Source organism: Bradysia coprophila, unplaced genomic scaffold (genome assembly GCF_014529535.1).
Source record: "Bradysia coprophila strain Holo2 unplaced genomic scaffold, BU_Bcop_v1 contig_151, whole genome shotgun sequence".
Taxonomy (NCBI): Eukaryota; Metazoa; Arthropoda; class Insecta; order Diptera; family Sciaridae; genus Bradysia; species Bradysia coprophila.
In genome coordinates this window covers 3,250,678-3,263,638 of record NW_023503423.1, presented here as the reverse complement: position 1 = coordinate 3,263,638, position 12,961 = coordinate 3,250,678, and the positions used below count along the sequence as shown (strand labels likewise).

At 37.7% G+C, this 12,961-nt stretch overlaps 1 protein-coding gene across 1 annotated transcript; it reads left to right on the top strand.

Moving 5' to 3' along the window:
• The first annotated feature begins 9,625 nt into the window (after positions 1-9,625).
• Positions 9,626-11,446, top strand: LOC119074485 (serine protease snake-like). The gene is made up of 6 exons (XM_037180632.1): positions 9,626-9,805; positions 9,884-10,063; positions 10,239-10,396; positions 10,454-10,554; positions 10,755-11,182; positions 11,250-11,446. The coding sequence occupies exons 1-6, from the start codon at positions 9,685-9,687 to the stop codon at positions 11,429-11,431; spliced, it is 1,170 nt and encodes a 389-aa protein (XP_037036527.1). The 5' UTR covers positions 9,626-9,684; the 3' UTR covers positions 11,432-11,446.
• The last annotated feature ends 1,515 nt before the right edge of the window (positions 11,447-12,961 follow it).

Genomic DNA, 12,961 nt, shown 5'->3' with positions numbered 1-12,961 from the left:
TCCACTTTAACTATTTTTGAAACATCGAAAAGAGCACCTACATCGCTTATGCTCAAAACAAACGAGGCATTCAAAACGTGTTTTGGTCCTATTTTTCATGACGAAATTTTCAAAACTGTCAAATGAAGTTAGAACTTTTTCTATTCAAAATCGCGACTGCTGCACCTGTTAATGAAAACTAGGGCCAAAACACGTTTTCAATGCCTCGTTTGTTTTAAGCATTAAGATTTCATTCTTATTTTTCTCTTTCGCCATTCTATCTTCAAAGTTGTTTACGAAATTTTTAATTAGAGAACGTAACGGCTTTTCTGAGGTCTTAAGAGCAGCCTCAATATTGTCGCTATGCGATGATTTCTACAGCTTGTTTGGTCATTGAAGCTAATGTCGGAAAAACAGTAGAATAAGAAATAGACTCGACGTTTATTTTGGAAGGATCTAGGTTATCCGCCATTTGTTGTAATATATGTGTCTCCACAATAGTGTCAATTTCCCAACAAGGAATATTGCCTTTTTGAACCGCATTTGACAGATTTCCTACAACGCGTACTCATCACTTAATCCACCGCAGGAAAACACAAACGAGGCATTATCAATTTTATCTAAGATGTATGCCTGCTGTCGATTCACGATCTTGTATAGTACAATGGGTAATTATTAAAAAAAAATCGATTACAACCGAGCTATAAGTGGCGAATCTTGTCTCTGAAAAATGCCCAGGAACCCCGACCTTCAACTTTTCTGTTTCATCAGCAAAAAATTCTGGATCTTCGTCGTCTTCGTTAAGTTCAATGCTTGCTTCTTCGATGCGAGAATGAAAAAAAAGCTTATCTAGGATACCGGGAAATCCAAAGGCCTTAAAACCGGAAATCTGCAAAAATGTACGATTCTCACTTTTCGATCTGCTGGAAAGTTGATGATTCACCGGGAAATTGTGTCTAATTTTAACGAATACCGGGAATTATCGCCGATTTATTGGGAAGCTAGAGTTCGATTTGTATAGCGGGAAAAACGTGTTTTGCAACCAAGCGGGTCGTCATTTCTCGTTCATGTTTCTAATACACAGAATTGCGGGTTGACTTAATCACTTCCCGTTTGATAAAAATTACCTAATTACATCCCGCTTTTGTTAAAAAAATGTAAAGATTCCTAATTACTTACCGTTTGTTGTACACTAGTTCAAAAAATTTCCCGCGAGCTCAGCTCGCGAAAAACGTAGCTTTTTCCACCAGCGCGACGATATTATAGTTGCGGAAGAGGAAAATGAAAATTGAGGGAAAATGTCAAGCTATATAGGTAAGTAGATCCATCTTATATCAGTCATCGCTTTTTCAACCCAACTTTTATTGCGTCCATGCGCTGTTTTAAATCGAATATCTAACGGCAGGAGTCGTCGTCCAGGAGCCAGGACAGCATATGGGAAAAATCGGGCAAGCCAGATTGCGCTTTTCATTTTTTTTAGTTAAAATTCCTGTATTGGCGCCACTTTTGATTGGATCTTGGTCCTGAACTTTTTGTACAGTAAAAAATTTCTGCGCAAAAAATTTGCTTCAGCTGTTTTTCAGCTGATCCACGATCCAGTGATCCACACAACAATCAAAACTGTTGATACGATTTTACTAGGCAACAAATTTTTCCGAAAAATTAATGGAATCAAAGTGAATGATAGATTTGTTAGTAAGCGGGCGTGACGCAAGTCCACTACCAAAAATGTTTTAATAAAAAAATTTTGAGGACGGCGGAGCAAATTTACAGCAACTTTTTGACTTCTCCTCCTTAACTCCAACGACCCCCAAACTAGAATACCTGGAATCTACGAAACCAGCTATCACACGTTACTGCAGCTTCAAAATTGGCCGAGATATTGAACTTCGAAATATAGATGTTTGTATGAAAATAAGCAAAATCTCGAATTTTCATATAATGAAAATCGCCTGCGTTAGTTAGTTAGTTACTTAGTTAGTTCCTATGGAAAAGTGGATCCAGCAACTCCTAAACGTTTCTGTAGATTTTCCTGAAATTTTGGTTATAGGCTAATATTGGCCAAAAATAAGAATGGAATTTTCAAACGTTGAAAAAAACCCATATCTTGGGAGCTGGAGCTCCCCAAAGTCTCCATACAAATGCCATATAAAAGCCAATTTGTATGTGTGTGTGTGAGTCGTATATTTTGTTGCATGATATTGATGGTAATTGATGGTGAATGGTGTGTGCTGTTTTGGGATGTATTTCTTGTTGAGAATTGTTGGGATCATTAAGTATTGACTTCCACTAGGCCGGTTCCTAAATTTTGGGATGACAGGTGATTCCTCTGGCACTACCTAACTTCCATCGGATTTTTTGATGGATTTGGGTTATTTTCGACATGAGTGAGGTGTTTCAAGGTTGGGATGACAGATGATTCCTCTTGGCACTTCCTAACTTCCATCGGATTTTTTGATGGATTTGGGTTATTTTCGACATGAGTGAGGTGTTCCAAGGTTGGTTCCTAAATTTTGGGATGACAGATGATTCCTCTGGCATTTCCTATTTTCGACATGAGTAAGGTGTTCCAAGGTTAGTTCCTAAATTTTGGGATGAGAGATGATTCATCTAGCACTTCCTAACTTCCATCCGACTTTTTGAAAGATTTGGGTTATTTTCGACATGAGTGAGGTGTACCAAGATGGGTTTCTAGATTTTGGGATTCAGACTGATTTCTCTAGAATTTTTTAATTTCCATTAGGTTTTTTGATGTTGTCGAAATGACATACTTACAAAAGTGGTGATATCAGTCAGAAAACCCTTAAAGGGTAAATGGGACGCAAGTCCTTTGTCTTACTTACAAAATACCTGAAATCGCTGAGCGTCGTACGCAAAAGTTTTATCAACAAAAAATGTGTGAAAGAAAATTTTACAACAAGAAATTTGCGTCACAAGTGGCAGATGTTGAGGAACGTATTGTTAGGAAAATGGTTGAAAAATTTACTGAAAGAATTAAAACGAAAGATTTTCTCTCACAAATTTTTTGTTGAAAACTTTTGCGTACGACCCACAGCGATTTCAGTTATTTTGTAAGTAAGATAAAAGACTTGCGTGACACTTAACCTTTAAGGGTTTATTGACTGATCTTAACCCTACCGAAAAATCCGTTAGTCAAAGTTTCACACCTGGTAAAAAGAAGAGTCAAAAAATATATATATCGGCTGAACATTCGCGAGCCACACAACTTTACGTATATAGCAGATACCGTACCCGCCGTGAAATTACTTGTTTTGATTGGTGGGAGCCGAAGGCGAGATGATAATAATTCTTTTACATGCTACATGCGTCGAAAACCGTACTTTTCAAGTTTCAAGCACTACTTTCGAAGCCCTCAGCACGTAAAATCCATTACATAACTCGGGTTAAAAAGATGAAAAGTCTCGTTTTCGTGTGTTTATTGACCTCGGCTTCGCCTCGGATCAACACACGAAAACTCTACTTTTCATCTTTTTAACCCTAGTCATGTAAAATACTATTGTCCAAAACAACAAATTCCGAACTAGTACATATTGTATTTTATCGCATACGCGGTGTGATTCCCCGAAAAAAATTTTCACCTAGGATATATAAACAAACATTATACTTCTGTAAATTGTCAAAGTGTCATTCGCATATCTTGTTGTCTCGCTTATGCGATAAAAAAGAATATGCACGTATGACAGGCCGTCTCGGCAAGCCTCGTACGTGCATAATATTTATTATCACATACGCGCGGTGTTCGGATGTCAAAATTACTTACCTAGAAGTTTAATTCAAAAATTACACTTCAGTTCTATGTTGTTGTCTCGGTTTCGCTTATGTGATAAAATAGAGTACACACTTGTCACTATCAGTCTCGGCAAGCCTCGACTTCTTCGTGACAAGTGTGTAATATATATTACACGCTAAAGCGATCTATCACCGATTTTCAGTATATTCACACAATAGAATTGTCCATTGTCATATGTGGGGAACGTTGTTTTTTTGTGATATGAGGGGAACAGCCGAGGCTTACGGTATGTTTTTTCGCATCTTCTTTGGTGCGTATTCGTACACCAAAAAGAGACAAAAATTTGATTTGGTAACATGACTTACGCTGGAATTTCCCGGGTAAATCCACGTATTTTGTGACAGAAATTTTTCTCTTTCACTCTCACAGCATCCCCATTATATTGTAGCGATGGCGCTCTACAATATGTATAGTCACATTTGGTAACATGACTTACGGTATGTTTTTTCGCATCTTCTTTGGTGCTTATTCGTACATCAAAAAGAGACAAAAATTTGATTTGGTAACATGACTTACGCTGGAATTTCCCGGGTAAATCCACGTATTTTGTGACAGAAATTTTTCTCTTTCACTCTCACAGCATCCCCATTATATTGTAGCGATGGCGCTCTACAATATGTATAGTCACATTTGGTAACATGACTTACGGTATGTTTTTTCGCATCTTCTTTGGTGCGTATTCGTACACCAAAAAGAGACAAAAATTTGATTTGGTAACACGACTTACGCTGGAATTTCCCGGGTAAATCCACGTATTTTGTGACAGAAATTTTTCTCTTTCACTCTCACAACATCCGCATTATATTGTAGCGATGGCGCTCTACAATATGTATAGTCACATTTGGTAACATGACTTACGGTATGTTTTTTCGCATCTTCTTTGGTGCGTATTCGTACACCAAAAAGAGACAAAAATTTGATTTGGTAACATGACTTACGCTGGAATTTCCCGGGTAAATCCACGTATTTTGTGACAGAAATTTTTCTCTTTCACTCTCACAACATCCCCATTATATTGTAGCGATGGCGCTCTACAATATGTATAGTCACATTTGGTAACATGACTTACGGTATGTTTTTTCGCATCTTCTTTGGTGCGTATTCGTACACCAAAAAGAGACAAAAATTTGATTTGGTAACATGACTTACGCTGGAATTTCCCGGGTAAATCCACGTATTTTGTGACAGAAATTTTTCTCTTTCACTCTCACAACATCCCCATTATATTGTAGCGATGGCGCTCTACAATATGTATAGTCACATTTGGTAACATGACTTACGGTATGTTTTTTCGCATCTTCTTTGGTGCGTATTCGTACACCAAAAAGAGACAAAAATTTGATTTGGTAACATGACTTACGCTGGAATTTCCCGGGTAAATCCACGTATTTTGTGACAGAAATTTTTCTCTTTCACTCTCACAACATCCCCATTATATTGTAGCGATGGCGCTCTACAATATGTATAGTCACATTTGGTAACATGACTTACGGTATGTTTTTTCGCATCTTCTTTGGTGCGTATTCGTACACCCAAAAGAGACAAAAATTTGATTTGGTAACATGACTTACGCTGGAATTTCCCGGGTAAATCCACGTATTTTGTGACAGAAATTTTTCTCTTTCACTCTCACAACATCCCCATTATATTGTAGCGATGGCGCTCTACAATATGTATAGTCACATTTGGTAACATGACTTACGGTATGTTTTTTCGCATCTTCTTTGGTGCGTATTCGTACACCCAAAAGAGACAAAAATTTGATTTGGTAACATGACTTACGCTGGAATTTCCCGGGTAAATCCACGTATTTTGTGACAGAAATTTTTCTCTTTCACTCTCACAACATCCCCATTATATTGTAGCGATGGCGCTCTACAATATGTATAGTCACATTTGGTAACATGACTTACGGTATGTTTTTTCGCATCTTCTTTGGTGCGTATTCGTACACCAAAAAGAGACAAAAATTTGATTTGGTAACATGACTTACGCTGGAATTTCCCGGGTAAATCCACGTATTTTGTGACAGAAATTTTTCTCTTTCACTCTCACAACATCCCCATTATATTGTAGCGATGGCGCTCTACAATATGTATAGTCACATTTGGTAACATGACTTACGGTATGTTTTTTCGCATCTTCTTTGGTGCGTATTCGTACACCAAAAAGAGACAAAAATTTGATTTGGTAACATGACTTACGCTGGAATTTCCCGGGTAAATCCACGTATTTTGTGACAGAAATTTTTCTCTTTCACTCTCACAACATCCGCATTATATTGTAGCGATGGCGCTCTACAATATGTATAGTCACATTTGGTAACATGACTTACGGTATGTTTTTTCGCATCTTCTTTGGTGCGTATTCGTACACCCAAAAGAGACAAAAATTTGATTTGGTAACATGACTTACGCTGGAATTTCCCGGGTAAATCCACGTATTTTGTGACAGAAATTTTTCTCTTTCACTCTCACAACATCCGCATTATATTGTAGCGATGGCGCTCTACAATATGTATAGTCACATTTGGTAACATGACTTACGGTATGTTTTTTCGCATCTTCTTTGGTGCGTATTCGTACACCAAAAAGAGACAAAAATTTGATTTGGTAACATGACTTACGCTGGAATTTCCCGGGTAAATCCACGTATTTTGTGACAGAAATTTTTCTCTTTCACTCTCACAACATCCCCATTATATTGTAGCGATGGCGCTCTACAATATGTATAGTCACATTTGGTAACATGACTTACGGTATGTTTTTTCGCATCTTCTTTGGTGCGTATTCGTACACCCAAAAGAGACAAAAATTTGATTTGGTAACATGACTTACGCTGGAATTTCCCGGGTAAATCCACGTATTTTGTGACAGAAATTTTTCTCTTTCACTCTCACAACATCCCCATTATATTGTAGCGATGGCGCTCTACAATATGTATAGTCACATTTGGTAACATGACTTACGGTATGTTTTTTCGCATCTTCTTTGGTGCGTATTCGTACACCCAAAAGAGACAAAAATTTGATTTGGTAACATGACTTACGCTGGAATTTCCCGGGTAAATCCACGTATTTTGTGACAGAAATTTTTCTCTTTCACTCTCACAACATCCGCATTATATTGTAGCGATGGCGCTCTACAATATGTATAGTCACATTTGGTAACATGACTTACGGTATGTTTTTTCGCATCTTCTTTGGTGCGTATTCGTACACCAAAAAGAGACAAAAATTTGATTTGGTAACATGACTTACGCTGGAATTTCCCGGGTAAATCCACGTATTTTGTGACAGAAATTTTTCTCTTTCACTCTCACAACATCCCCATTATATTGTAGCGATGGCGCTCTACAATATGTATAGTCACATTTGGTAACATGACTTACGGTATGTTTTTTCGCATCTTCTTTGGTGCGTATTCGTACACCCAAAAGAGACAAAAATTTGATTTGGTAACATGACTTACGCTGGAATTTCCCGGGTAAATCCACGTATTTTGTGACAGAAATTTTTCTCTTTCACTCTCACAACATCCCCATTATATTGTAGCGATGGCGCTCTACAATATGTATAGTCACATTTGGTAACATGACTTACGGTATGTTTTTTCGCATCTTCTTTGGTGCGTATTCGTACACCCAAAAGAGACAAAAATTTGATTTGGTAACATGACTTACGCTGGAATTTCCCGGGTAAATCCACGTATTTTGTGACAGAAATTTTTCTCTTTCACTCTCACAACATCCCCATTATATTGTAGCGATGGCGCTCTACAATATGTATAGTCACATTTGGTAACATGACTTACGGTATGTTTTTTCGCATCTTCTTTGGTGCGTATTCGTACACCCAAAAGAGACAAAAATTTGATTTGGTAACATGACTTACGCTGGAATTTCCCGGGTAAATCCACGTATTTTGTGACAGAAATTTTTCTCTTTCACTCTCACAACATCCGCATTATATTGTAGCGATGGCGCTCTACAATATGTATAGTCACATTTGGTAACATGACTTACGGTATGTTTTTTCGCATCTTCTTTGGTGCGTATTCGTACACCAAAAAGAGACAAAAATTTGATTTGGTAACATGACTTACGCTGGAATTTCCCGGGTAAATCCACGTATTTTGTGACAGAAATTTTTCTCTTTCACTCTCACAACATCCCCATTATATTGTAGCGATGGCGCTCTACAATATGTATAGTCACATTTGGTAACATGACTTACGGTATGTTTTTTCGCATCTTCTTTGGTGCGTATTCGTACACCCAAAAGAGACAAAAATTTGATTTGGTAACATGACTTACGCTGGAATTTCCCGGGTAAATCCACGTATTTTGTGACAGAAATTTTTCTCTTTCACTCTCACAACATCCCCATTATATTGTAGCGATGGCGCTCTACAATATGTATAGTCACATTTGGTAACATGACTTACGGTATGTTTTTTCGCATCTTCTTTGGTGCGTATTCGTACACCCAAAAGAGACAAAAATTTGATTTGGTAACATGACTTACGCTGGAATTTCCCGGGTAAATCCACGTATTTTGTGACAGAAATTTTTCTCTTTCACTCTCACAACATCCCCATTATATTGTAGCGATGGCGCTCTACAATATGTATAGTCACATTTGGTAACATGACTTACGGTATGTTTTTTCGCATCTTCTTTGGTGCGTATTCGTACACCCAAAAGAGACAAAAATTTGATTTGGTAACATGACTTACGCTGGAATTTCCCGGGTAAATCCACGTATTTTGTGACAGAAATTTTTCTCTTTCACTCTCACAACATCCCCATTATATTGTAGCGATGGCGCTCTACAATATGTATAGTCACATTTGGTAACATGACTTACGGTATGTTTTTTCGCATCTTCTTTGGTGCGTATTCGTACACCCAAAAGAGACAAAAATTTGATTTGGTAACATGACTTACGCTGGAATTTCCCGGGTAAATCCACGTATTTTGTGACAGAAATTTTTCTCTTTCACTCTCACAACATCCGCATTATATTGTAGCGATGGCGCTCTACAATATGTATAGTCACATTTGGTAACATGACTTACGGTATGTTTTTTCGCATCTTCTTTGGTGCGTATTCGTACACCAAAAAGAGACAAAAATTTGATTTGGTAACATGACTTACGCTGGAATTTCCCGGGTAAATCCACGTATTTTGTGACAGAAATTTTTCTCTTTCACTCTCACAACATCCCCATTATATTGTAGCGATGGCGCTCTACAATATGTATAGTCACATTTGGTAACATGACTTACGGTATGTTTTTTCGCATCTTCTTTGGTGCGTATTCGTACACCCAAAAGAGACAAAAATTTGATTTGGTAACATGACTTACGCTGGAATTTCCCGGGTAAATCCACGTATTTTGTGACAGAAATTTTTCTCTTTCACTCTCACAACATCCCCATTATATTGTAGCGATGGCGCTCTACAATATGTATAGTCACATTTGGTAACATGACTTACGGTATGTTTTTTCGCATCTTCTTTGGTGCGTATTCGTACACCCAAAAGAGACAAAAATTTGATTTGGTAACATGACTTACGCTGGAATTTCCCCGTTGATTAGCAACAAATTTGGATCTTCCTTGTATATGTATTTGAATTTAATTATACAACATTCATTAAAGTCTGACTGAGGACATGTAGATTGTAGACATTAAAAATTATAAATTTCTTTAAAGTTGATAAGAGTTAGCACCTAATCGTAACTGCGGCACTGCAACGATTGTCGTCCCTTTCGATTACTTAAACTCTGTGTAATGTGTATTTAAGACTTAGTGCGAAGTAGAGTGAATACAGTTGGTGATAAGCATAGCACCAGTCAAAGTAAGACGTACCAATGGTAAAGGTCAAATAAATGAAATTTCCATTTAAAATGTTTAATAAAAAATCGTTTTCGTTGTTGAGTGTTCACCTAATTACCATTATATTTGCCTTGGCATTAGCTACAACGGTTCAAGGTCTCGATGGAAATGAAGGTATATTGATTGTCCGGTCCCTACACAATTTTCGATTGAAGAAAAATTAATCCGGTCGGTGTCGTTCCAAAAACTTAGGAGACAATTGTTTCATTGAGCGCACGCAACAAGAGGGCATTTGTACAAAAATAACAGAATGTGAAAAGCCGTGTGCCGCTGAAGAGGTGATATTTGAGAGGTGCCAGAAAACCGGGAGACGAACGGTGCCCATTGTCTGCTGTCCGAAAGTTAGACCCACTAAGTCAATCAGTGCAGCAAGTAATTTTATTTCACAATTTACTATGCTTCAGACATAAGTTCTCATAGAGGTGCATAGTGGCATGTAGTGGCAGTTTACACAAAGTTGATGTGTAAAACTGCAAATGCTTCTTTTGCTTCACCGCTGTTGCGAAATTATCCATCACTTGACACCATATCAAAATTTCGAATATAGAATGCCTGGAGTACAAAGAGCTGGCGTGTACGCCACATTACATTAGCACGACGCCCTTTGACGATCCGATAGTATCCAAAGTGTCGAATTGTGCCCGTAACACGCAGCCGGTCATCATTGGTGGTGAAGAAGCCCAAAAACGGGAGTTTCCGCATATGGTAACATTTGAGCAATCCAAAGAAATTTATTGATTTATTCAAGTAAACTAACGTTAGGCTCTTATCGTTTGGCGGGATAATAGTGACTTTGGATGTGGTGGAATATTGATTAGTGATCAATTCGTGCTCACTGCGGCGCATTGCCTTAAACCTAAATAGTAAGTGAAAATTGTCAAATCGTTTTCCTAAATTGTTTCTCAACGGACTATAGGCAGCTCTCCAATTTTGTAAACAATGTGTATGCGGTTGCTAGAGAGTTGCTTTGGTACGGCTAGGCTTTGTAATCGACTTATGAAGTTGGAAATTATTTGAAGTCTCCAGTTAATCTGCTGAATTGTAAAACTTAAATGAATTTTAGCGGCCCAATATCTCACGTTCGACTAGGTGAACACGATCAAAGCAATCCAAATGAATCCGCGCATATCGACGTAGAGGTCTCTGAGCTTTTTCGACATCCTGACTATCGGACACGATACCATTACAATGACATCGCTTTGATAAAACTCAATCATTCGGTTCGTTTTACCGATGCCATTCGACCGGCATGCTTACCTGAAGAGCCAATATCTGTCGGTAGCATCAATGTCACAGCTACTGGATGGGGCTCTGGACAGCAGATAGAGCGGAGTAACGTTTTGACGAAAGTGGTCGTTGACGTGTTTGACCACAATACGTGCAGTGAACAAAACAAACCGGAATACAGAACTCCTGAAGGAGTTCGTGAAACGACTCAGTTTTGTGCTGGATCCACGACGCACATAAATAACACTTGTCATGGAGATTCAGGTCAGTCGTAAGCTGCCAGTTTTTCATACTATAGTCTGCATCTACCTGTCAAACATATTTCTTCCAGGTGGATCACTTCAAATTATGCACAAGCACCACTACTGTACATTTACAATCATTGGTATAACATCAGTCGGTAAACCGTGTAAGAACTTTAGAGGTGGATCCATTAGTGTCTATACTCGAGTATATCCTTATTTAAGTTGGATAGAAAGCATTGTATGGCCAGGACAGAATGCAAGCGAATAAATTTATCATTTTTATTCACAATTGTTTTCGTCAGTTTTCATATTCAAACGTTTCTCCCAGTTGACCTGAAGCATATTCAATTCTGCCGTATCCTGTGCTTTCCAAACGATTGACTATAATGACACATTCAATGACTATAATGAAAGTCTTTTTAGCCCCGTACGAAGTACAAAGGGGCTTATAGGATTACGATGCCGTGTGTAATTGATGGAATTCGAAGCAGACGGTAAGGGCAAAGTATTTGCCTATGTTAATAGATGACGAATCCGCAATAAAAATTTTGTCTGTCCGTCTGTCCGTCGCGTCGATATCTTGAGTAAATCAAATCCGATTTCAAAAATTTTTTTTGGCATCTATTTTTTTGTCAGCAAATTTATTCTTTTAGTAGCAAAATTATTTATTTCATCAGCAAATTTATACTTTTTTTCTGCAAATTTATTTTTTTTAGCAGCAAATTTAATCTTTTTTATCAGCAAATTTAGTGTTTTGTATCAGCAAAATTAGTCTTATTTTCAGCAAACTTATTAGTACTCGAACAGCATCTTTATTGCTTTCTGAGCAGCAATATTACTGACTTTAAGCAGCAAAATAGTACATTGAATGACAAGGGGCGAAAGTAAAAAAATTCAACCGTGTGCGAGAGTTGGAACCCGCGCCGAAGGCAAGGGCTCTAATCGCACAGGTTGAATTTTTTTATTTTTGCCCCGAGTCGTTCATACTATTTTTTTTGATACCAACATTGAAAATTGATACGTATCGCAAACATCGCAACAAAATGTTGAAATAAAAAGGCATTAAGCCAGAAAATGCGGGGGTCCAGGGGGCGGCAGCCCCCTGGTATATGAAAAATTTAATAATTTAGCCATCACAACAATAACACACACAAAAATTAAGATATAACTAACAAATCATTCAGTAACAAAAAGTATCAACTTTGTATGCTAATTTCAATAAGAACACTGGCGCACAGTGTTTTACAATTTTGATCAAAGTATTCTGCATAATATGAGCGGATTTTGTTGACAACTCGACTCATTTCTCTCATTTTCTGTGACGTCAGTCACTTTCGCTGTTCGTTCAGCTGCGTTCGCTCTTCGTTAAGTACTTTCTCCCCGTGGGATGCATTTTTTTACTTTCGCCCCTCATATGCGGGGCGAAAGTATCATTTTTCAATGTTGGTATCAAAAAAATAATTCTTTTGCAGCAAATCCCTGGCAGCAAATTTATTACTTTGTAGTCAGCAAATTTATTGTTTTGTAATATGCACTTTTAATGCCTTCGAACAGCAAAATTAATACCTCGAAGTTATTGCTTTTTGTCAGCAAATTTATTAGTGTTTCAATTGCAAATTTATTTTTTTATAAGTAGGAAAATTACTATCTTCAATCAGCATATGTCCCGCAGTAGGACATATAAAATTATATCACTAACACCACTAACACGAAAACGTCAACTCAACAAGCGACGAAAAGTAGAACTTTCCGTTGCCTTTATTGCGAAAAACGTTGTACACAACTCGGTGATAGATCT